At 33.2% G+C, this 27,906-nt stretch overlaps 1 protein-coding gene across 1 annotated transcript in view; it reads left to right on the forward strand.

Moving 5' to 3' along the window:
* Window positions 1-27,906, forward strand: part of LOC111506190 (limbic system-associated membrane protein) — a 1,118,878-nt gene that overhangs the window by 626,243 nt on the left and 464,729 nt on the right. Inside the window, exon 4 of the mRNA XM_074171774.1 lies at window positions 9,661-9,861. Within this exon, the coding sequence (XP_074027875.1) occupies window positions 9,661-9,861 (201 nt within the window). The remainder of the gene's footprint in view (window positions 1-9,660; window positions 9,862-27,906) is intronic.

Here is a 27,906-nt window from a genome sequence, read left to right on the forward strand (position 1 = left end):
TTAATTTACCTAACTGAGAAAATCGTTTGAAAAAACTAATAACAGTAAATAAAATTTGTATTTCAAGGTGTCTTTTTTTCAACATATTGAAACAATTCAGTTATTTCTCTGCCCTTTTTTTGCTATCCCAACCTCCAAATTATTTGAAATATCAAATTATAAATATTAGTTCTTGTAAAAAAGTCTGCATTGCTGAGCACAAGAAACACACGCAGCAAAAATAAACCAGCAAATCAGGAATATCAGAGTATATTTGGACTCATCAACACAACATCAAGTGGTCACAAGCTGAAATCATTCACGAAGAGGAACACTGGTTGAGGAGGAAATTCAAAGAAACCACTTATATGTTGGCCAACAACGTATTTAGCCAAGCTAGCGTAGAGATACGCAACATATGGAAACCCATAATTAAGTGGAAAGCTACCACCCTCGTCCAACGGTCATATCCCGCTAAACCGGTAAAGCTGAGAAAAGAAACAACCTATAAATAGTCATCTCTTGGAGAAATAGTTTAGTCATCATACGAAGACTATTATGGATACTGACAAGCGAAACGACAATCCGAACTAATAAAATATACCGTGAAACATTGTCAACCACCTTCAAACAAACATTGGTTCTTGTCTTTTCCTGTGAACCGTTTTAACCCTCAACAGAATCATGAAAGTTGGGAAGAGTAAAAACATTTTAACAAGAAAATAAGTACGTTTTATATAATCATACTTTTCAACTACTCAGATGGACGCAACTTGTGGTTTGAAAAAGGACGAAGGTGATGATGAAATTAATAAGCTGAAACAGTGGTAGTTGAACACATGACAAAAAAGGTATCTTTGATTTGATGAGCAGAATGCAGATACTCGTTCGTTTGAAAATAATAGAAGTGAAGAAAACCACATCATCAGATTAATTGAATATTCTCTTGAATTCACTGCGGTTGAAATTTAGAAGTGAATCAATTCAAACAATGTGAAAATTTACTTTTGATACAAACTCCACGGTTATATCAACAAACCGTGAAGAGTGGATGATGGATCCACTTCGAAAACATGTTTGAAAGGAGCAACTGTCATTCAGATGGGTCACAAACCGAGGACGAGACGGAAACTGGAATTCACTGCATGGGAAGAATTCGACATTTCAGATGATCACTAGAATAATACATACATTCTTATAATGACACAATGCAAAAGTAATATTAGTTTCAAGTTGAAATGAAATAAATCCAAAAGAAACATACAGACCAGGAACAACTGAAGAAACTGGTGGACAAACATATTTTGGTGCAAGGACTATCGAAAATCTCTGTCAATAAAAGAAACTGAAAGAGCAACGGTCTGGTTTCCTAGATTTTTGGTAGCAAAGGTATGGACACTCCGGCAGATTTCAAATTTGAAAAATTTCAATTTTTCTCATGTTACATTACGGAAGCTGAATTTTATGTAAATTATTTCCATAATTATAGATGTGAGCATTAGGAAATATAAATGAAACCGAATGCAAATGAGTCGTCGGATTTTATTCCACATTTCTCCTCTCTCACATAATCCTCACTTTCTGTTTTCTCATCAAAAACGTATACTAACAAAAATTCTCTATATCCAGGATGTAACAATGAACAGTAACATCAAATACATCGGACGGTAGCTAGTTGGTCAGACATAACTGGGATTCTCGATGTTCACTACATATTGCCTGACTCGTGCTAGGAATCGTACGTTAAAAGATGATCCTTGGCTCTCAGAAGTTTTGCCTCAATGCATAAACTATGCATCAAGTAAAGTATTGATAACGTTTTTTTCAGGATTGAATACAAGCATTGTAGGAAAATCCTTAAACGCTCTTAGAGCGGTGCCTGTGTGAAAGTAGTGATTTACATTGGATTTGAATCGTTGAAGATCGAATCCATATAGAAAAACATTCTCGGGAAGTGCATTTCACATGAACGTAGTTCTTCAGATGGAATAGTTGTCAAACAGTGAAGTTCGAGGTGTACTGAGTTGAACCTCAGTGCGATGAGCAGTAACAGTCTGTCGCGTATTTCTGATATGTATCGCTCTTGGTGAAATCAAATATGCCAAGTAACTTGAACACCTCTCGTGAAAGTATCTATAGATATCTATAGAAGAGAGACAAATCTCCAACCATTCTTCGATATTCCAGACTATTAAGGTAGCGAGTAATATTCTCATCTTCAATCAGGCGGATGGCTATTTTCAGGATGGAATCTAGCAGCTTCAGCAGCTTATTATCATGACCATTATATTATATCATTGTAATGAAACTTTTCCTACGATGTGGTGGTGTGTTCAATAAACCGCTTGAATACGTCGATTCGTGTTTTGAGTGGCACGATTTTCTAAAAATAAACGTTGTATACATGATGAGTCATGTGAAAGTGGCCAATACCATATTTCACTCGTGCATAAAAGTTCAAATCAATCTTGGATATTAATTCAATGATCCAGTAAACATGTTCCAGCAAATATGATTATTGATAGCCAAACGGTTATTGAATTAATGTCAGGCAATACGTCAACCAATACCTCAGCAAAATCCCCTGAACTGACGTCATTGAACTCCTTCGTATGGGGATATAATAAAAATATTCTACAAAATCGAAACTCTTGATTCGAATAGCTTCGATTAGATCAGTAAGGTTGAAATATATTTATATTCAAGATTAGGGTGTTTTCATGACGTTTACGGCGAGCGAGATTTCAACATAAATAAAAAATAAATATTACTCATTACTTTCTAAGTATGTTGTATGATGCATTCTGTATGAAAAGTTTTCAATGTAAACGGTAGTGGAAAACTGAAAATACCAATCGACATGATCAACTGATGTTTTTCAATTTGTCCCTTTTCATTTAATATCACATAATGACTGTGAGTATATTCTCAGTCGCCTTTCAATAATTAAGTTCAACGTTAACTCTCATATTCTCTCACAATTCTCATTGAACGAGTTATTTTTTCACAATCCAGTTATTTTTTCACAATTTCATTCTATTGAACGATCTCAGATCATTCAGTATTCATGTATCGACTGATTTTTCCATTAAGGAGCTATTTTGAAATACCAAGTAATTTTCTTCCGTCTATCAGAAAGAATTTTACTATGAATCAAAATCTATGAAAGAACAAATAAAATTAGAACGAATAGCTGAGATATAATTCATATCAAACAATGAAACGTGAAATGGAAATGTAATCAACCGAATGAAATAATCAAGATCTTAAAAAAATAACTGAAAAGGAAGAAAAATGAATTAGAGAAGATTTCAAACCAAGTTACTTCACCACGTTTTGATTGTTAGTATCTACAATCGTCTTCGGGTGATGACTTTCACGTTTTATTCTTCAATATATTCAGTATTTCAGCTATTCATTATGACTTTACTTTTTCCTCCATAGATTTCGAATCATAGTAAAATTATATTATAGACAATGGAAGTTCGAGCTAATAAAATTCATAATGCAATTAGCTCCGCCATCACGTTGATAGACGACTAGAAGCATGACAAGAGATAATATCAAATTATTAAACGATCATAGTCATCATAAACCAATTAAGGCGTTCTATGTCATGTTTGGAAGGTTATTTAGTCGTAGTGGAAAATGTTGTAACATGGAATATTGCAACAGCGATTTCGTCGGCTAGCAAAGTACATTGCCTGGAAATTCTTTTTTATCCAGATTATAAATATAACTCATCTCCCTAATTGGACCCGTGTTCAACTTCTTCCGCTCACCCTAGCCATATGCTACAGCTTGTTAGTTAAATAATGAACTCCATAAATTCAGCTTGTTTCAACATTAAAAAATTCGACTGTAGAAATTGATAGCTATACAAATCTTTCTTTTTTCAATGGTGATTACTACTATTGATGGAGAAGAATTGATAAGTTGAGAAGAATTATTTAGCATTCGGGTGGTTCATTCGAATATAAATAATGGGGAACCAAAGATTCATTATATTTTGATATCATTCATATTCATCCTCATCTTGAGTAAATTATTAAAAGATTTTCAATGCTAAACTCATCAAATGGTATTATCATTCCCTTGGGTTTTTTCGAAAAGCACATAGGAAGCTCGATTCATTTTATACATTTCATGTCGGGCTTGAACTTGAAAATCTTTGATTCGATATTTCAAATTTCAACCTTCACAAAGGGCAGATCGGTGGTTTACAACCTTCAACTCATTTTACACATCCCATCTTCAATCATGCGAAGTTTCTTTAATCGATTATGTTGAAATTGAGTATCCACACTAAGTCAAACAGAAGAGATGTTGAGAAAAATAGTAGCACATGAGTTCTTCAGGGCTCATATGGGATCTAATCCCCTTCAGTTTTTTGTAAGACGAAAATTTTTCATTTCTACTACGATTTCACTGTACGTGAATAATTTCAAAATGAAGAATATTGAGAACAAACTGATAATACATATCTACAAATCGACCTTGATAGACTAAGGCAAATGTCAGGAAATCATTTTCCCGCGCTTTACTATTACAGAGTGAGTATAGAGTATATACATACAGTGCATTTCTTTAATGTCCTCCCCTTTCAGTTTTTGAACGAATCAACTCAAAAAAATTAAAATTTAGGATAAAATTAATGCATGAATACTGTATTTTCAAGTGAAAATGACAAATGAAACTTTGAAGATGGCGACTTGGCGCTATCTGGGAAAAAAATTAAATGAAAAGGGGGGTCTTGTGACACATCATTTTGAAGCTCCTGACAAATGTCAATATTTCAAACTACTACAAAATTGCGGAACTTTCAATAATTGCCCAAATTCATCGACATTTAACTACATAATATGAGGTAATGAGCTTGAGGTCAGTTCATAAGATGCTCGAAATGATTGCCTTAAACTTCTCAACATATAAACAGCCTATCTCTCGAAATATTTATCATTCTCTGTCGTACATTCAATATTGAAGCAGGTTCAGTTTCGTACACCTTTTGCTCCAAATAGCCCCATAAAAAAAATCTAAAAGTGTCAGATCTGGAGATCAGGCTAGCCATTCTGTAGGAACTCGACGGCCAATCCAACGACCGGGAAAAGTAGTATCCAAATAGTTTCTTAATTCTCTGGAGTGATGTGTTTGTGTTCCATATTGTTGGAATACAATATCCATATTAAATAAATTAGGATTCGTTTCAACGATTTCAGTGATGAGAGAGTCAACAGTAGTTTCCATCATATTCAAATATGTTGAATTTTAATCAATAAATATATGTACTGCAATATGGTTTCCCAATATTCCTGCCCAATCGTGAATTTTTTCTGGATATTGGGTATGTGTTTCCCGGAAAACGTGAGGGTTGGTGTCACTCCAACAACGGCAGTTTTGTCTGTGCATATTGCCGTTTAAGAAAAATGTACATTCGTCACTAAAACAAATATTGTGGAGATAAGTAGGATGCCTTGCAATGGTTCCGTCATGATTTCGCAGAATTCTATTATTCGATCAGGGTCATCTTCGGTTAATTTTGTGAACCATTTTGATTTTGTATGGATGATATCTATTCCTCTTCAAAAGTCTACACAGTAGGAGACACCTCACAAACATTCGCGTCGAAATAAGTGTACTGTTCAGGATTTACTACCATCTCACCAATTATTTGCACTTGCTGTTCTTCCGGAATGGACGGGTGACCTGAGGGCTTTTTGTTATGTACACTACCGGTAGTTGTGAATTTGAATACAAGTTTCCTCAAATATTTTTTACAGATAGGACGATTCGGAAAACATTCATTGAAAATCCTTCTGGTCTCGTGAAAGTTACGCGTCGCACCGTAAATAAAAATCACTTCAATTTTTTCTTCTAAAGGACGATCACAACACAACAAAAAAATATTTTTTGAATGTTTCCTACACTAAATTAGTCAATTTCTACTAATTTTGGGGTGATAAAAACGAAAATAACAATGAAAAATTGTTATCAGCTCTGGTTTTTGAGATACACAGTACTTAATCTTAAAGAGTAGTTATACTATACGTGAAAAGTGAAAGTACATAAAACAATATTGTTATGTTTCTTTTGGAATATTTTAAGTACAAAATTAATAAAAAAAACATTATTCTTAGTGTTCTGACAAATAAAAGAAGTTTATACCACCAAATTTCAATTAAGTCCATCCGATTCATTGTAAGATCGCTGTCGTTTAGCTTGTCTTTTATAAAACACTTCTGGAGCATCCCTACACACAGACCAGCAGTAGTCTGCAAGCATTGCTTCATTCCAACGGCCCTGATATCTCTGTTCCATTAAGGCAATGTCTTGATGGAATCTTTCTCCATGTTCGTCACTCACAGCTCCATAGTTTTGTGGGAAGAAATTAAGATGAGAGTGAAGAAAATGAATTTTTAAGGACATGTTGCATCCAAGTTGGTGGTAAGCTTGAAGAAGCTCTTTAACCAATGCTGTGAAGTTATCATCTCTTTTGTTACCTAAAAACCCATGTACAACCCCCTTAAAGGCTTCCCAGGCTCTTTTTTCATTTCCTGTTAAAATCATGTCAAAAGCGATTTCACTGATTTGAGGCCCAATAAAGATGCCTTCCTTGACTTTAGCATCACTCAACCTGGGAAACTTTGCTCTCAAGTACTTAAAAGCTTGTCCTTCCTGGTCCATGGCCTTCACAAAGTTTTTCATTAGTCCCAACTTAATATGTAATGGGGGAAGGAGAATATCCTTAGGATCTACAAGAGGCTCGTAAACTACATTTTTCTCATTAGGGTTTAGGTCTCGTGTAGGCCAGTTCATTTTTTTATAGTGAGATTTTCTATCCCGACTGTCCCACAGACACAAAAAACAACAGTACTTGGTGAACTCTAATTGCATTCCTAGGAGTATAGCAATGACTTTCAGATCACCACAGATGTGCCACTGTGTGTTGTTCATATTTGATTGATTGGAGAAGTGTTTTCATATTTATATACGTTTCCTTCATGTGAACTGCATGACCTATAGGAATAGAGGGTAGCTGATTTCCATTATGCAGAAGTACAGCTTTTAAGCTTATTTTTGAAGAGTCTATAAACAGTCTCCATTCAGATGGAGTGTGATCCAAATTCAAGCAGTCCATCAAACCATTAACATCAGAACAAACTACGTTTTCTTTTTTCTCAAAAAAAAGGAAGCAAATCTTTTTGACGCTGTCTGTACTGAGATATTTTCACATCATGTTTTAGAAGATTCCACTGTTGTAGTCTTGACCCTAACAGCTCAGCCATTTCCTTAGACAAGCGAAGATCTCTTATAAGGTCACTCAACTCTGCTTGACTAATTCTGTGCGGATCACTAGACCTATCGCTTACCTCAAAATCAGGGTCATAGGATGTAGAAGGATGGGTTGCTCCTTCTAAACAGTCTTCATCACCTTCCCCTAAAATTTCATAGTTTTGGGGTGGAGAAGGGACTGGCAAATTGTCTGAGTGTGGTACAGGCCGAAGAGCAGATGGGAGATTAGGGTATTTAACCGTTCCTCTTTTCTTCATAGATAAACCTTGCTTAATGGGAGGAGTTAAGCAGAAATAACAGTCGTCTGTATGATTGGTAGGCTCACGCCAAACCATAGGTACTGCAAAAGCCATTGCCCGGTTTTTATTTTTCAGCCACTCTCGCAATATGACGGAACAAGAATTACAACATATATGAGGAGCCCATGATTTACCTTGGTCCCCAACTTTCACACCAAAATAATGTTCATAGGCTGTCTTAACGATAGGTGTCATTTTACGTTTCTGCACTTAAATTAATTTAAAAATCAACTTCACACGATAATTTCAATAGCAACCACTTGCGTACAATTGACAAACTCACATAGGTTATGTTTACTACTTAAGAACAGCTGATGAGAGGGGTGTTATGTAAACAAACATGTGTACCAACTGTTGGTGATGAAATATTTCATTTGTTGAAAACTCAATATACATATATATATATATATATATATATATATATATATATATATATATATATATATATATATATATATATATATATTATATAATGATACTATATCTTGAAAACAAGAGCCAATATATAATTTTTATGGTCACTTTCGGTTTTAACACGTGGAAATACATTAAAATCATCTAATTTCAACCCCGAAACAAAAACTTTGTTGTGTTGTGAATTGACCATTTTAGAGATTGTTGACGTGATACCTTTCTACTAGGAAAACCGAAAACTAAATGAGAATATTCTAACTGAACAATGATGTTTATTGTCGTACTGACATTTTTGTCGTTTTTATAAACAAAAAATAACTCAACAAAACTCATCGGGTTGTATGAATTGCCATTTGGCAGATAGAAAGGAATATTTCTAGAAATATCGATATTAATGTGTTTGTCTTCAGAAAATTATTAAATGTTCCGCCATTTTGTAGTAGGTGACGATAGACTTCATATTCTAGGGTTGTGAAGTATTCGTCAGGAGTTCCAAAATTATGTGTCACAAGATCCCCCTTCCCATTTAATTATTTTCTCCCAGATAGCGTCCAGTCGCCATCTTGAAAGTTTCATCTGCCAATTTCACTTCAAAATGAAATATTCATGCATTAGTTTCACTATCCCGAATTTAAATTTTTTCAGTTGACCCGTTCGAAAAATAAAAAGGGAGGGGACAATAAGTAAATGTACTGTATAAATGCACTATATCATATTAGATGAACATGACTACCCAATTTCACCTAAAACTTCTAGAATGTTAGATTTCAGCAAAGAGACATATATGAAGATTTCAGTCACTATACGAGTATATTATTCATCTTTCTCTTCAATCCTTCAGGTAGATTTATTCTGGAATACGCTAAACCATCAACTTAATTTTTGATCCTTATTTTAGGAGCAACCTATTCTTTCGTAAATTGGAAGCACTTTCAATACCCAGGGATAGGTAGATAGGTTCTATACTACCTTATACTTGCAAGGGGTTAATTGTAGCTCACACCTAATTGAATGCGTTTGAAACTGATTAGCTCATTTGGTGAGTGATCATCTGCCAAACACTGAAAATCCGATCCGGTCTACGGCTGGGGAGGCATAGAGTATGTGCTCTGCTTTAGTTTTTTTTTCTAAATAGAGACGGCATACACTATCATCCTACAGAACAAGTTTCTTCATATGATAATGAAAACGACAGTTATCTGTAAGTATCTGCCAGACAACGTAGGTCATTTCACCTATTATTTACCAATTGTCTGGTAACAATCTTCGAATGATACATAAATATTTCGGAATGGGCTAGTCCTGGTGAATTATTTCAGAAGTTCAAAACTTTTTTGCAGTTTTTGTCTGTTTTTTGATAAAATATAAAACCTAGATATTCCATCAGCAATGCAAGTAGAATAACCTCATCATAGAAGGAAAGTGGTTAACCAAAATAACCAATATTAGGTTATTATGAAATTATTACAGATAAAAAGTGATTGTTAATGTCAGCCACTAACGTAATTCGCATTAACATTCTACACAAAATTTCACCCAAGACTTTTAAACGCCACTAATATTCAAATCACTATCCTCATCCATTATCGCGTGTTCGTTCCTCCTCTCTCATCCCCGGAGTCAAAGTGCGTTAAATTGGCATTAGCAATATCTCTCAGTGAATTCCATGTTTCAGGTCCGTACGTGCTGGTCTGGAAGAAAGGCATCGCAGTCCTATCGGCGGGTAACGTGAAAGTCTCCCCCGACCCTCGCGTCAATTTGGTGCGCGGGTACAGTTTGGAGATTAGGGAGGCCGAGCCCCAGGATGCTGGGGACTACGTCTGCCAGATCGGGACGCTCGAACCAAGAGAAATTACTCACACCGTAGAAATTCTCGGTAAGTTTTAATGGAGAATCGATGTCTTGCATTTAAGTGTTGTACACAACAAGAAGAATATTAAAAGTGACTAGGAAATATACGGCCAAGTATTCTGGGAACTAAGCATTATAAACTGAGAATAAGTATTTTACAGATTCTCAAACTGTGCCATATTGAAATTATCGCAAATATTTCCTCTTTTTAGAAAAATATCAGTTCAGGAAAAGAATGTTTTTGGCTTTCTACTACTCTATCTTGATACAAAAAAATATGGGAATCTTCCAAAGAAAAGAAAGAAGTAATCAATTTGAAAATAAGTAACTCTATACATATGGATGTGTAGATCATCCAAAGAAGTAATTTTCAGACTCAAACTGAAAGAAAGTCCTGAAACAGCTACTTTCATATAAACATTGAGTTACACGAAAGAAACAAAAATTCTTTCGAAACAAATACTTTTATATGAACACTGAATTATACAGAAGATTTCTACTTTTCTCTACTCGTACGGCTAAACATCGATGTCTACCAGTGAGGATGACAGTGTTCCATGTGAATGCAATATGTTACCATACAATTAATGTAGAACTTCTGTGAATGATATCTGATTTCATTCCATAACAAATGTTTGGAATACAAACTGAGTAGAGAAACGTATCTTCAGTATAATTCAGTGTTCATATAAAATTATTTGTTTCGAAAGAATTTTTTTTCCTTTCGTGTAATTCAATGTTTATATGAAAGTAGCTGTTTCAGAAGTGCTTTTTTCCAGTTTCTGTCTGAAAGTTACTTCTTTGCATGATCTACACATCCATGTATAGAGTTACTCATTTTCAAATTGATTACTTTCTTCCTTTATTTTGAAGATTCCCATATTTTTTGTATCAAGATGGAGTAGTAGAAAGCCAAAATCTTTCTTTCTCAAAAATTAATCACTCCTGAAAATATAACCCCTTCAATTGAAATCAGTTCAGGATTTACACTACATTTTCCGATTATCTAACTTCAATATATATATATATATATATATATATATATATATATATATATATATATATATATATATATATATATATATATATATATATATATATATATATATATATATATACCGGGTGTTCCACATTTTATGTGACAGGCAATATCTGGTTTGTTGAAGGAGATACACAAAAATGTTTCATACAAAAGTTTTAGGAGTTCATGAGAGCTATATTTTGATAGAATTTTTAAATATACAGGGTGTTTGGTGTAGGTGCTACAGACCAAAATTCCATTTTTTAAAATAGAACGCCCTGTATATCATTACATATTCAGATGCTACGTTAAATTCAGATATCATTTCATGTTTGGTTTTTGAAATTCGGTTACGGCGTTGTTGAATTATTGCTTGAAATGTAAAGTCTTGAGAACGACTATTATTTTTTTAAATATCTCCTACAATTATTCTCTCTGCATCAGATCACATGAAAATTAGTCAGAATTTTGGGTGTTCGAAGTAATGGTTTCAATTTTGAGTTGTGGAATTCAGTCAGGAATCATTTTGAATATGAAACAATTGCGAAATTGAAAGAGGTGTATTCGAAAACAAATCTTTAATTAATAACAATGTAAATAATATAACTTGATAAATCATTTCATAAGAATGGTAGGTACCTAGAAATAAGTCATAAAAATTGTTCAAAGTGATGCCCATTAGATATTATACAGGCTTCGAAACGTCGAATCACTTCTCTCGTACAAGTCGCTCTTATAATATCAGGCGTAATATCACTGCACGCTAGTCGAATTTTCATTTTCAGATCATCCACATTCAAAGGGGGAGTAGTGAAAACAATATCTTTTAAATAACCCCATAGGAAAAAATCAAGCGGTGATAAATCCGGGGACCGAGCCGGCCACCGAATTGGACCCTTATTTCCAATCCATCTATTTGGGTGCGTTCTATCCAGATATTCAGTAACAACCTGTGAATTGTGAGGAGGAGCACCATCTTGTGGCCACCAAATTCCTTGTCGTTCTGCTATGGGAATATCTTCCATCAACTGGATCAAATCATTTTCTAGAAAATGTAAATATCGCAATCCATTGAGATTTTCATTGAAAAAGTAAGGTCCTATGATGCGGCCATTGAACAATTCACACCACACATTAATACCACAAGTAGTTTGAAAATTACTTTCGCGGGATTTTCTTGAGACCAAACACCCTGTATATTTAAAAATTATATCAAAATATAGCTCTCATGAACTCCTGAAACTTTTGTATGAAACATTTTTGTGTTTCTCCTTCAACAAACCAGATATTGCCTGTCACATAAAATGTGGGACACCCGGTATATATAAGAGATATAAATATTAACGAGTGTGTATGATATAAATCAAAAAGGAGAAATTTTTTTGAGGGTTCTGTCCAAGAATTTCTCCTTTTTGATTTATACATATATATATATATATATATATATATATATATATATATACATATATATACATATATATATATATATTATATTATTATAATGGTGGTGATTTTTTTTTCATATAATTGACTTTTTACTATTTCATCTTGTTACAAAAAAAATGTGGGAATCTTCCAAAGAAAAGAAGTAAGTAATTAATTTTAAAATGAGTAACTCTATATATGGATGTCTAGATCATGCAAAAAAGTAACTTTCAGTCAAACTGGACACAAACCTCCTGAAACAGCTACTTTCATATAAACATTGAATTAGACGAAAGAAAAAATCTTTCGAAACAAATACTTCTACATGAACACTGAATTATAGAGGATACACTATTCTCTACTCAGTTTGTATTGCAAACATTTGTTATGGAATAGATTCAGTTCTCATTCACAGGAGTTCTACACTAAATGAATGGTAAAAATTTACACTCACTTAGAACACTGTCATCCTCATTGGTAGACATCGATGTTTCGCCGAAAGACATTTGCCTTAGGGCTCTTCAGTACCAATCTGGAAACATTATAAGAAAGTAGCTGTTTCAGGAGGACTATCCCTTCCAGTTTGTGTCTGAAAGTTACTTCTTTGCTTGATCTACACATCCATGTATAGAGTTACTTATTTTAAAATGCATTACTTCCTTCCTTGCTTTGGAAGATTTCCACATTTTTTTGTAACAAGATGGAGTAGTAAAAAGCCAAAAAACTTTCTTTTCCAATAATTAGTCACTCCTAAAAATATAAACCTTTCAATTCAAGATGAATGTATTCTTTAAACATGAGTACTGATATCGATTTTGTGAAAACTTCCTTCAATTAGGAATTTGAAAATACTTGTTACATGGTTGAATTACTGATTGCCTAAACTAAACAGTATAATACTTTGCCATCGATTTCGTAAAATAACAAAATTACCTTGTATGAACGCAACTATTCGTGTAGCGACGTGATAAGTGCCTGAACACAGATATAAATTTAAAAAATGCACGAAAAAACTACAAGCATTTTATTTGAAGACACAAATTTGATCATCAAGTTGATATCGAAGCAATAATATGACATCAAGGTGAATTTTCATTCTGTTCATCACATTTTGAGGTCAAACCTGATGATCCATTCAGAAGAAGGGTTCAACAAAAGAAATTTTTCTTGTAGTGTATCATATAAAAATTTTTGTGTTATATTTTATATTGTAATCAATGAACAAATACTGCCAAATTATTTGACTCATCTTGAAATTACACTAACACTTCGTGAAGTTATTCCAGAATCTCGACTTGCCCTTGGTAGTATAAGTTAAAAGATAACGTTGCATTTCAATAGTTTAGGCAACATAATGTTGCTTTCGTTCGAGCATTTCATTGCTTGCTGTATTGGAAGGAGGAACCAGATTGAAAATTACATAATGATGTTTCTGAAGTAGAAATTTCCAATCATATTCCCAGGTAAGAATTGATTCGCTTTGCCGAAATTATAAAGAACCTCTATATTTCTGATTGTCATTATGGTTCTTCTTCCTGCAGTCTATATGAAAATTGAATGGTAAACTGCAATTACTTATAGATACATCAGCAACTTCTAAATTGATTTCTTAGAAGGCTCATATCAAATAGTAATTCGTTGCGTCAATATTGTTGATGGTTATCACGGAATAAGCTTTCAAAACTCACTGTATGTAGTAATTATACATCTTCGAGAAGCACTTCTACCAAAAATATTTGGCTGGAGTAGAAATTCTATAAATCTAACGCATTCTAGTTTGTATGTACACTAATATTGTTCATAGGTATATTTCTATTTCCAATGTCACAGATATCGTTCAATTGATAGAATTTTGAGATAACGGCGTTTTAACAAATTGAACAGGAAATTTACTTTTCTCGTTGGTTGGAAATTTTTCGGAAGTACTCCATGAACTTTAAAATGTATGAATTTGAAAAAACATTACTTCATTTCTGAACATCAATATATCATTTGTTCGTTAAAGAATAAAGTAATACAAATCATGAAATTATGAAACAATAAAAATTATTTGGCACTCCGTGGCGACTTCATTGATTCCAGTGGCACATTTGCTTTTTCGGCTATAGGAAAATACAGAAAAACCTGCACACACCACATAATCTGAAGATCTTGATCTGATAATGTCTTTTCTTTTATAAAACAATATGTAGGGTGTCTCCAGAGGCTCCAATAAAATGAAAACATCGTCAGAACACTTCGTGACACGACTATCGTCAAATTCAAACTAGTCCGTTCGTCTTTGACCAATGCGTAATGATGACCAGATTCAATGCCAGAACCACAGTGAACAATGACTGCATGAAGATTATAATAACGGTCTGCTAGATTGAAGTGTTCATGTATTTCGAACTTCCGTAAGAGATTAGTGCATCCGTCAGAGGTTGAGTCATGTTTGAAGATCATCAGTGTCATTATTAGATTGACTGGTGCCTCAGATATACTTGTTTTCTTACAATACAGTTGATCATCTCCCGTTAAAGTTCCATTTCCAGATGATTTGACAATAAGCTTCGCACGGACTGGTTATCAGTCATATTAGAAAAGTGCAGTTGAAGTTCCAGAAAATCACATACGTTTTTGCTACCTTTTGAATATTTATTACAAAGTTAACAAGTGTGGATTTTTCCAGCAATGGATCTACAAACACAAGACGAGCAACACTGTACGGAATCATTCAATCCAGAGCGGTCAGAAGTATTGATTCTGCTATTTTCTTGTTCGCGAAGAGTATCCAACAAGAATTCCAAGAATTTGGAGCAATCCTTTTGTTGTCCTAACGGGTATCTAATGGACTTCAAAGACTCCAGGAATTCGGTTGGTGAGAAAGGCGATACAATCTTTCGAAACTGCAACTGCATGAACAATTGTTAGAGTTTGGTGATTAAGTAGGAAACATTCTCTTTCTCGTTCATCGTTAAAACCTCGTTCTTGAAATTCTTCGTCACGAACAACACTTGTTTAATACAATTCATGTATCAATTGTTTCCTGAATTATCTAATCTAATTTTTTTCTCAAAATTTCCAGAACAACTGTCTACTGATTCGTAAGGAAGAACATGTTTCATAGAATCTGTATCAGAATCATTTCTCAAGCTGCAATAAAATCTTCCAAGTAATGAAGGGTTTCATATAGGGATCGATTCGGCTCGTGCTTCATGAAGCTCTTTCATTGAACTATTCACTCAGATAGTTATCATGTTTGGGAGCGCAAGTGTATACAGTTGTATTGACTTCAGTACACATAACCTGTGTGAATATGTCTGGCAGTGATAATTCAGCAGCCTCCTGCAAAGAAAGTAAAATCACTCTACAACATATTATCAAATCATCAGTAGTTCCATTATATTTTTATATTTTGTAATTGGAGTGTGTATTTATCTGTGCATTGAGGCCGCGTATATTTGGCTTGGCTCAAGGGTCAGTGAAATTGATATTTACTCTCTTCGTAGAATAATATTTACAGAAATTTTATAGCATAGTGCATAGAATGCACTGAATCACTTGCTTGAATAGCAAATTTCATGAAGACTGACAAAAATATAAATCAAAATGAACTGAAAGCGAGTAACGCATCTATATTTTTCTTATTTTTTCTAAGTTGAAGCATCGACTGCAGTTGTCATTAGCCTTGTAATTTCGAGATACACTTTTTTCATTAGACCTGTTTTTCTTCAGGAATTGTTATTTTCGAGCAATTTTTTTAATTTCAAACGCATTATTGTAGTGTATCAGGAAGGGAGCAGTCGTTTCTAGCTTGGGTATATATCGGACACACTAGAAGTAAATGTTTTACTGTAAGTTGTAGGTCGCAGGTGTCGTATATTGGGGGTCTAATACCACACAAAAGAAAACAAAATGTAATATGAATATGTCCAATTCCCAATCGAGTAGATGCAATCTGTTCTCTTTTTTGTGATGGAAAAAGTAGTATCTCATCGACTTTGTTTCTTATGATTTTCAATTTATGATTACTATATTACAATTTATGATTATATAGAGCCAAAGTATTTCAATTAAAAAAAAAAACACATTATCTGTATTTGACGGGAAAGAATTGATTTTTAAAACAGTGGCGTACACTGTTTAAACATTTAGATTACTCTAAATTGAAAATGGATCCGTTTATACGTGGTTATTATGTAGACCTAGTTCAAGCTGAATTCTTGAAAAGTATTTCAGATTTGGATAAGCTGAATGATACTATAGAAACACCATTCAATATACTTCACATAAACATTCGTAGTATTCAGAAGCACTTTGATGACTTGACTATATTACTCAGTCAGGTGAGTTTCGATTTTGATATCATAGTTCTAACGGAAACATTTCAAATAAGCGATCTCAATCTGTACAACCTTGACGGTTATAATAGTATATACAACAATGGCGATTTAAACACTCATGATGGCGTCATTATGTATATAAAAAATCACTTAGTCTATGATTTCAGTATCATTAATTTAGGCGAATCAAAAGCAATCGAATTGAATATTTTGAATTACTATAAACCCATCACAATTACAGGAATTTATAGATCTCCAAATACTTGCCCAAAATTATTTAATTCAGATCTTTTGAGTTATTTAACCAATAGTAGTATAAAAAACCATGTGATCACTGGTGATGTCAATATTAATCTAATGGGAGATGCAGACTTTATCGAAGATTATAAAACAATATTGAATTCATTTGATTTCATATCTTATATAAATCAGGCTACTCGAAGGGCAAGTATGACTTGTCTGGACCATTTTTTCGTGAAAAGTGATGTGGTTGATATTAATGAACTCAAATCATTCATTTTGCCTCATGACTCCACCGATCATGACCCTATAATCCTCACTATGAACTTCAGTAACGATATAATAAATACTGAAACATTCATGAATCAAAAATTGAAAAATTATATTGATTTTAAAAAATTGAGAGAAACTTTGATCCGGGAAACTTTATATATATCCGAAAACATAGATAAAATCACAGACTCTTTCATAGAAACTCTCAATAGACATATTAAAAATTCAACAAATATTGTGAAAATATCGTCGAAAAAAAGGATAAAAAAGCCTTGGCTCACCAAAGGTCTGCTGAAGTCAATAACGATTAAAAATAATCTATATCTCAAATTGCAGAGAGACCCTAATAACAGTAGGTTACAAATAGAATATAGAGCGTATAAAAATAAATTAAATGAACTAATACAGGAAAATAAAAAGACATATACGCGGAAACAAATAGATGGAAACAAAAACTCATCAAAAAGTCTATGGTCGTGTGTGAATAGTATATGTGGAAAGAGTAGATCTCATGTAAAAATCATAAATGTAAAAACAGAGATGGGCGATCTTGTCTCAGATGATAAAATAATGGCAGAAGAGTTTAATAAATATTTTAGTAATTTGGGTGAAGATTATGCGAGTAAAATCGAGAACCCTACTGAGTTCCAAGACAAAATTCCTCCTTTGAGTCACACAATGTCTTTGTTTCCACCAACCCATAAAGAGGTAATCGATACCATTAATAGTCTCAAACCTAAAAAATCCCCTAGAATTGATGGTTTGAGAGCTGAAACTCTCAAACAAATTGGGGATCTCATTGTTGCTCCTTTTTATTACATAATGAATAAATGTTTTGATTCTGCCTATTTTCCAAAATCCCTAATAATGGGTATCATTAAACCAATACATAAAGGAGGTAGTGAATCAGAAGTTAGTAACTATAGACCGATATCATTAATTTCAACTCTGTCTAAAATAATAGAAAAAATGCTAAAAAGTAGAATTTTATGCTTTATAAATGCGCACAAAATCATCTCAAGTCATCAATACGGATTCAGAGAAGGTAAATCCACTGAAGATGCTATATTTGCCTTCACAAAACTATTACATGAAGCAATGGATAAGAAAAAACCAGCTTTAGGTATTTTTGTGGACCTCTCTAAAGCTTTCGACACCGTAAATCATGAAATTCTACTAAACAAATTATATTCGTACGGCATTAGAGGAAAGGTACATGATCTCTTAAAGAGTTATTTGACTGATCGACAGCAACAGGTATGCGTAAATGGAGTCATCAGTGAGGTGAGAACTGTCACGTGTGGAGTTCCACAAGGAACTGTATTAGGACCAATATTATTCACTTTGTATATGAACAGTTTATTGTCTATGAATATAAGGGGAACAATTCTCAGCTTTGCTGACACAACGATAGTATATGCAGCGCGTTGCTGGGAAGATGTGAAAGTCACGGCCGAAACCGATTTTCAATTAATCAAAAAATGGTTACAGTTCAATAAATTGACGCTCAATATAGATAAAACCCGTTATCTTCCATTCACATCCTACATTAACAATTTACCTCAACTGGGAAATCTGTATGTTGATAAAAGTACAACAGTACCAGAAGCAGAATCTGTCAAGTATCTCGGAATCATAATAGATAGGCACTTACGCTGGGACAAACATACTAATTATATTACAAAAAATATTAGAGGTCTTATTGGTAGATTCAGATGCTTAACACAGTTTTTGGATGTACATCACTTGAAAACCGTATATTACTCATTAATCCAATCCCAATTGACATATGGAATAATGGGCTGGGGTGGAGTACTTGATTGTCGTCTGGAAAAGGTGAATGTATTGCAAAAATGGATTCTGAGAATTATTCACAAAAAAAAGTAACCTTTCCCTCTAACGAACTCTTTCTTTTGAGTGGAACACTATATATAAGATAATTATACTGCCAAAACGTTATTAGCAACATACACAAATCTAAAATTGATCTGAAAGCCATCGATCATAGTTATCCTACTCGAAAAAGAAATACAGCTGTGCAAATTCCCAAATGTGAAAAAATATTGGACAACGATGTACAAATTTCTTAGGTCATAAATTGTACAATCATTTTTCTCCAGAACTTAAACTGATCAACAACATTAACTCATTCAAATATAAATTGAAAATTTGTATGCAAACCACCGGAAGACTGTTTTTTAGTGATATAGTCAACAACAAAATTTATTATTATCGTATATATTTTAGTTATAAGTGTTATCGTTATTTCGCTTTTACTGTATATATTTTAATTATAAGTGTTGTCAATATATTCAACTATTTTACCGTTTACGTATGTTTCTACCCACATAGCAATAGATATTCTAGGTATATTTCATGAATATACATTTATGGATATTGTATTATGCTATGAATATGCCATGTATATATATATATATATATATATATCTTCTGGAGAATATTCCCTGGAAGTGCTCCTGGCGAACCTTTGATATATTTTAAGAATATTCCTTGGGAATATTCTTGGAATATCTTATAATATTCTTAGAATATCTAAGGTATATTCTATTAAGAATATTCCAGGAATAGAACCCGAGGAATATTCATAAAATATTTAGGATATTCTTAGTTTATTGTAGGAATATACAATAGAGAAACACCATAGAATATTCTTTAAATATATTTTATGAATATTCTAGGAATATTTGGAATATTCCAAGAATGTGACGAGTAACCGCTATTAGGCATGTATATATTGCATTTTGATACAAGATTCACACAAATAATAAAACACATAATATTCATGAACAAATATATTTTAAAAACAATATACACTGAAATATTTGACGTTTCAACCAATATTAAAAATAAAAAATCTAATTCAAAATATTTATTCACTGAATAAAATATTCCTGAATACTGTCATATTACAAATATTAGAAATGTATTCAAATTAGGATATTCCTACTCTCAAAAAAATGTATACTAAAAAATATACTAAAATAACTCTGTGAATTCATCAGCACTAATTAAAAAATAATAAATATATCATTTCATTGAAAAAGAAAAAGTGTATTACATCAAGAAATAGGTTAGGTTAGGTTTCTCACTTAGAAAAATAAACCCACAAATGAAGTATTTAAAATGAGTGGTATGATGGGTTCTTCAATGAATTTCACTTACTTAAAGTTATTCAAACTTTGCTCACCAGAATAGTTTTCCTTATATTTGTCCAACAATGCATCAGCCAGTGTTTCAATAGTAATACCTGGAACAAAATGTACATTAACGTTCATTATCACTATTTGAAAGTGGCATAATAAATCTGGAATAAAAATCAAATAGATATTTTTCGCATAGATTACTCATGAACATTTACAACATTTTATGACTTGGAGAGCAACTTGCATTGTCTTGTTGAAAAGTAATCATTACGTTTTCAGTTCCTTGGCGCACCTGCCTGTACCAGGTACCACTCTGTTTCCTTTTGGGCAAATTGATACTATCTTGAAAACGAGTGATGAAAATTATGAAAACAAATGATACAAAAGAATGTGTTATTCACTTACTTTTCTCTATTGAAGATACACAACTGAAATCACTCTAGTTCAAACATGTACTTAGTCAAACCAACAAATCCCACACACCAACTCTCCTCGAACCTAAAATGAGGTAGAGTAGGTTAATCCATGACTTTACTATCGATACTTTTGCATTTCACTTACTTTTCTTGAAGACTGAATAGATGCAACTCTCCTGTTTGAAGATCCAAAATCAAACTATTCGCTGTACTGCAAATTGGACAACCCCAAATTATAAATGGTACACTGAACGTGACAGAATTATACTTTGATAATAACACCAACACACCATGCATTACACACGCGAACCTGCCACGTCAACCGCCATGTTGAATCAAATGTCGAATTTAACGCAAACGCAAATGTACCATGCATTAAGGGACAGCCGCTTTCACAGAGCTTATTCGACTGTCGCGTGCTACACTTCAATTGACCAATGAGAAACGTTTACTCCAATTATTCACTTCCCCATTTCTCTGTTTCCAGGAGTTTTCGCTTTGTAATTAAATAATTTCAAATACAAAAAGACAAATAGGATGAGAATTAACCAATTTATTGATGCAACCGGTTCATTTATTGGCCCATTAAAATTTTTTTGTCGTTTCCAACAGTTGCTGTTGGAGCAATTCATCCAGAATCTTTGCGTTGAGTTCAAAACACTATCAGGGTTATATACATTAGGTTATGCATTCGATTGAGATCTTCAAATATTTTTGTTTTTGATAATATTGAATTTTTGGATACGTTATTATAAGATAATTCAAAATTCCATTGTATAGAATATTCCAAAATATACCGTGGGGATATATTCTAAGAATATACCATATGGTATATTCGATCGACAATATTCTTAGAATATTCAAGGGAGAATAATCCATTTATAGACATTCTATGCACATTCTTTCGGGAATAATCCTGCCATATTCATTCAAGCATATTCTATGAATATTCTAAAGGCATGTATATATTCCAAGAATATTCTATGAATATTTGGAATATATACGTTCGATTTATGATATACAGGGAATATTCCATGAATATCTAGTGCTGTGTGGGTATATCATGCTTACTGAATATCAACTTACCTTTTCTCACTCACGCACAAGCAACCCCTTGCTTCTGTGAGCATATATGTTTATTATTCTATATTTATTAATTGTATGAATTTTTCTATTTGAAATAAACATTATTATTATTATTATTATTATTATTATTATCATTCCATTCTTGATTGCATTCGTCTCTTATTTCATTTTTAATGAAGGTTTTTATGTCTGAGTGGGAAATCATTCAAATATTATCGGCTATTCCTATGTGTCCTGCAACCCAGAGAAAAAATATTCTTTTGCCAAACTTCTTCATGATGTGGACTACATTCGATATGATTTGGATTAGAGGATCGGTATTGTTAATATAATTATATAGCTTTCAGTGAACTACATGGATGTATCCAATATCTCGATAAATACCAATGCTTGGAGAATGACGTATAATTCAGATGTGAATTTCGATGAAATTGTGTTTAACGTCCACTGGCGAGTTTCTCCATTGCAAATTAATGCTTATTCGACCCCTTCTGTAGTTTTTACCCGTCCAGTATATATTACTATAACTTTCACATATTTGTTTATGACCTCATAGAATCTTGAAAGGTATTGAAGTCGATGAGTATTTTTTTATTCTATCAGATTCAAAATGGAATCTTGGTCTAGTTAGAGTTCAAGATGTATTTCTCCGAAGGATGAAGGAAAAGTTGATGGTTACTCAATATCCAAAGTATATAAATCATCCTGTATTCGTTTTACAACTTGTGCTTCATTGTAAATGATCGGGTGTTTGAGATGACTTGATTGGGACCATATTTCAACCCCATAATTCAATAAAAGTTTTCTTCTTTTATGGGTTAATGAACTGATGCCAGACTCAAAGAAGATTGCTTTATTTGAGCTAGTACGGAACGCTCCCATTACTAGTCGAAGTTCTTCTTTATGGATCTTTTCAAGTCGGTACAAGCGATTTTTACAAGCCGACCCACATACAATGCTTCCGTATTTTAATTTTGGCAGTATCAGAGATTCATACTTTGCAAGAATGACTTTCCAATTGGCACCCCAATTTATATTAGAGATACATCTAATAATGATAAGGGCTCTTTTACATCTGGTGGTCAGGTATTTTTTGTGAGTTTTTCAGTATAGTTACACTTTTTGAGGTAATAGGTAATAATTTTAATAGTTTTTTTCAATCCCATTTATGTAGTGTTTTCAGCATGTTATATCTCCAAGTGGTGTCATAAGCTTTCTCTTTATCGAAAGAAACTGCTGTTAGGTGATGACGGTACAGAAAACTCTTTTCTCATTGCCGTATCCGAAAGGAAAAGTCGCTCAGGCGATATTGGTCGGTAACTAAACGGGTCTGTGAAGTCTTTTCCGGATTGAGGAATAGGGATTATTAGATATGTTTGCCAGGATTCAGGCAAAGGACCTTCTGACCAGATTTCATTGAAAAGATGTAAAATTTGTTGTTTCTCTTGTAAGGGTAGGTTTTTCATCATTACATAATGAATTTGGTCAAGTCCAGGTGATGAATTATTCGTTTCTTCCAAGGTTTTTTGTAGTTCATGTAGTGTAAAATCTTCATTATTGGCACTCTCTGTATCTTCCAAAAAATGAAACTCTTTTTCTGATTCGTTTTTTTTATCTCGAAATTCCAAAAGGTAATTCTCTGAACTACTCGTTTCTTCAAAGTGGTCAGCTAACTCATTGGCAACTTCATCTCGAATTTCATCAACGTTGATAATAAATACAGGTGATTAAGTTGACACTTTTTTACCCGCTTTATTTCTGATTTTTTGCCATATCTCTGTCAGAGGTGTTTCAGCACTTAATGTACAGATATAGTTTTCCCATTTCATTTCGGATGTTAATATAATACAACGAGCTGTTGCTCTGAGACGTTTGAATTTTATTAAATTCACAATATTCGAATTTCTTTTGAATTGCGATAAAGCTAGGTTTTCACTTCTTACGCCATTGTGGTTCTCGTTATTCCAACACGATACTTTTGGCTTTCTAAGCATACTACTTGATATTGGAATGCTATGGTGAACTGCATAGATGATTGAACTTGTTATTGTTTCAACTGATTTATTAACTGTGTGTCTAACTTGAAATTGTTCTAAATGTTTGAACATTTTTCCCAATCAGCTTTTTTCATCTGTCGCCTTCTTGGAATGGAGGTTGGTATATTCCTAGTACTACATTTTATTTGCTTGAAGAATAAATTCCAATCAACTAATTATTCAGTTTACTGATTATGGTGAAATTTATATTGAAACATTCATTGTTGACATTCATAATTCAATATATTCAGTATTATATTGCAATGAATAACAAAGATTGTTGAGTAAACTGGTATATCAAAGCCACATTGAATTTTTTTCATGTATATTTTAATTACATATTTTTATGAATAATTTAATACCCAACAATGATCACAAGAATCACAAAGTATTATTATAGATGTTTCACATCTGCCGGGCGTCCTATGACGGCTACACTTTTTTTGTTTGAGAAGATTCGGTTGAAACATCAAAATAACGAATTCCCTCCATTTATATCAATATTTTCATTAAAACATACTATGAATATGCACCAAAAAATAATTTTCTAAATTTTATAAAAATTACACATTGCCTCATACATCATTTATTTTTTGTATTTTGGGGGATTGAACACCCATAAATGTCCAGAATGACTCGTGTACCTCTTCAGATAACTATAAAATAATATTTTTTAAATAATTAATTATGTTTGAGAGTGGTAAGGCTACCTAGGAATAAAAATAAATAATGAATAATTCAACAAGAAATTGAGAAACTGAAAATGGAAAATACCGCTCTAAAATTTCACCAAAAAAATCAAAGATTGGCACATACAACCAAATGTTCGATGAAGTCTGTCTACAACTCTCGAATGTGTCAGAAAAAATTCGGAGCAAGATTAATGATAGAATCCTTACTATTTGACGTTTGTGGCGAAAAATGAAAAACAAGGAAATCAGTGTGACGAAACACGCAAACTATTCAAGAAAAGGGATGGTGTCAACAAATTCATGGTCCGTTCATAGTCACAATTGAATCACTGAATCAGATTAGATCGGTAAACATACCTTCTGCGGCTTATTTTAGTGATAAATCACCCCCTAACGACCCCGGCTTGACGGTGGGAACTTATAAATTTCTTGCCAACAATAACTGCAGAGCTTTATACGCCTTACGATATGATATCAGTGGTTTTGCGTGACTTAAATGCTTCATATTGTTTTGATGGTCCCGGTGGCATGAAAAATTGGTAATATACTTCTGAAGAATTAAGCACACAATGTCGTAACAATAAATTTTCTGGTCACAAAGCGAAATATTTTCTGGTCGGGTAAAAACACAATACGTAAGCTTTTATATGACATATTCCCCATAAAGATTCTCATATATTCTCGGTCATGAGCGCAAAATGAAAATAATAAAGTGGGTAATTTATTGACATTACCAATTGCTTGCTTACGTCTGTGAGTTCTCAGAGGAAATAATAAATAAAGGGAAGTTCAAGATATACGGGTGTAATTAGGTTTCGTTTATTTCCTGGAATTGCCCTTCATGTCAGCTCTTAGCACTTGAGAAGATACAGAATATTTCGTTTCATTTTATGGATGAATGAGGTTGATGAAATTCACTTCCACTGTAGTCTGTTGTGTACGTTTGAGCGGGTGTTTGGGTAAAATATCTAGTGAGAATACAGAACTTCTGTTATTTTTACTGAAATGAATTATCTGCCAAGTTACCTTTGAAAAACAGTATACAGTACAGTATTACGAAAAATATTCTTGAAGTGAAAACAACATTGTCATCATGTTGGATTTGTGAATATGTGAAATAATTATATCCTAACATCTTCGAATCCCTTTTAAGGCTCAAACCAATAAGATATTCTATAATGCATCAATGAGGAGACAAAATATCTGAATAGTTGAACATCTTGAAGAACAATTGAGACAGTGTTTTGATTGGCTTTCGGTTTTTTCCGTGGTATTCTTTGGTTATAATCTGCAAACGTTTCAACTGCAACTGCGGCAGTCATCTTCAGGGGCGTGGTCGAAGTACGCTTCGTATACGTCGACCACGCCGTTGAAGATGACTACCGCAGTAACAGTTGAAGCGTTTGGAGAATATAATCAAAGTAAACCATGGCAAAACCCGGAAGCCAATCAAAACATTGACGACAGCCGGGAAAGCCTACATTCCTATAGGTATATGTCACAAAAGTATTCAAATGTAAAAAACATGACAGTACTTTTTATCTATGCTGTGGAAAGCAAAACAACGTGAGATTCATCACCAAAATACACAGGGACATATTGGGGTCCATTTCGACTCCCAACAAACTTATCGAAGCAGAAAGCGAATTTGCTTGTCCTGAATTTATATATTGCCGGTTCAGAGACATTCATCATTTCAGAGATACGCATGCCTGTATTTTTGTAGCATTGAATTGAACCTGCTCATTTTCACCCCAATTCGAAATCACCTCTAGATCCTCATTAAGATATGCAACCCCCTGCTGCCGGTGAAGATGTGCAACCGCAGTTCTGAAATCCAGATGGACTGACCCACATGCCATACACGGTCAAAGGCTTCGAAAGTATCAAGCGCAACAGCTCTTGACTCTCCATGCTCTCCAAGCTTCTAGAGTACTAAAAATGGTTCCTTCTCACAAAAATTCTGTCCGACTCTAATATCTTACCTTTCTTGAAAGTTGGGATGGTCTATTTACATCCGCACTGTATAATTGAAGTGTATATTATTGCTGTTTGTACATGGAAGACATTTGGAAATAAAATACTATTGAGGGTCTTCAGTATCGCAATAATACCCAAAATTATGATTTCCTATGATTTTCAAATTTTTTGTCTGTTTATCTACCTGCTTTTTATCTGCTTGCCTGTTTGTCGTTTTCTGTGTGATTAGGCTAATCCTTGCTGGCAGAAAATCTGGTGAAACCTTGAAACTGGAGTCTACGCAATATTGAAAAAATTAAAGTCGATTCCCCAGAAATTCAAGAATGAATTCCACCCAATAAACTCAAGGACTTATATAGAATTGTATTATGGTAAATATAAAGAAATGTAATGGAATTGGCTGATATTGTGAGATTTGCACTGATTTTTCATCATGAAGTTACAAAAAAATACTTTTTTGTATAACTGTCATTGAATGCAACATTTTTAATGGTTGTCAGCAGTATTGGAAGATGCTGTTTACAAAGTAGTGTGTTGAAAATATTTTCAACACTAGTGTTAAAAGTATTTTTAACACGATGTTTTTCGACCAAATAGCAATAAACAGAACATAATTATTCAATTTTCAAGAAAGTTTTATTGTGAACAATAAATATAGATATAATTCAATTCTGTTACGAATGTATTATATACATTAATTAAAATATTATTATCATTTATGAACATGAATATGGAAAGTACAATTAGAACAAATGCTGATATCAATACCTTGCGATGTTGAAGAGCCTTGTAATATATTTGACCTATCTCAGTTGAAAATTTCATGGGCATTAACATTTAATTCTAAAAGTGAGGAGGATGATGCTGTTACGCTATTGGGATTATTCTTTCAGCAATAGCCTTTTTATAAGAAATAGATTGATCGATGTAACCCTCAGCTACTGTTCTAGACTTACATCCTCCGTGCTTCTTAATATCCGTTATATCTGCTAGCAAAGAAGCAGAAGACCTTTTGAAACAGTGACCTGTATATTCCTTTGGTAACGGGAGATTCAGAAATTCAGCAATGGTAGAGGGCATTTTTCCAATCGTGTTTATACCAACTGGGTTGGCACTGCATTTATAATTTGAGTATTTCAGAAGGGCTTGATGCAACGTATTTATAAAAATAGTCAATGTTTTTTCCAACAATGCAACAATGTGTTTGAAATTTGAACAATCAATGATTTGACCATTAATTTAATTTTTTGTACTGAAAAATAGCACAGCTCTTCACGCCGGCAGGCTCCACATATTCCGAAAATAGTAGCAACTTTTATCATTAAATATTTTTCACCTGGCGCCTCATTTATATACCTCTGGACTTGTTCAAACGTGGGAGTTTTTGATTTTTTGAGCCTTTAAATTTCGTT

The sequence above is a fragment of the Leptinotarsa decemlineata genome, unplaced genomic scaffold (genome assembly GCF_025532065.1).
Source record: "Leptinotarsa decemlineata unplaced genomic scaffold, Ldec_3_MD MMD2_tig00000035_RagTag_RagTag, whole genome shotgun sequence".
Taxonomy (NCBI): domain Eukaryota; kingdom Metazoa; phylum Arthropoda; class Insecta; order Coleoptera; family Chrysomelidae; genus Leptinotarsa; species Leptinotarsa decemlineata.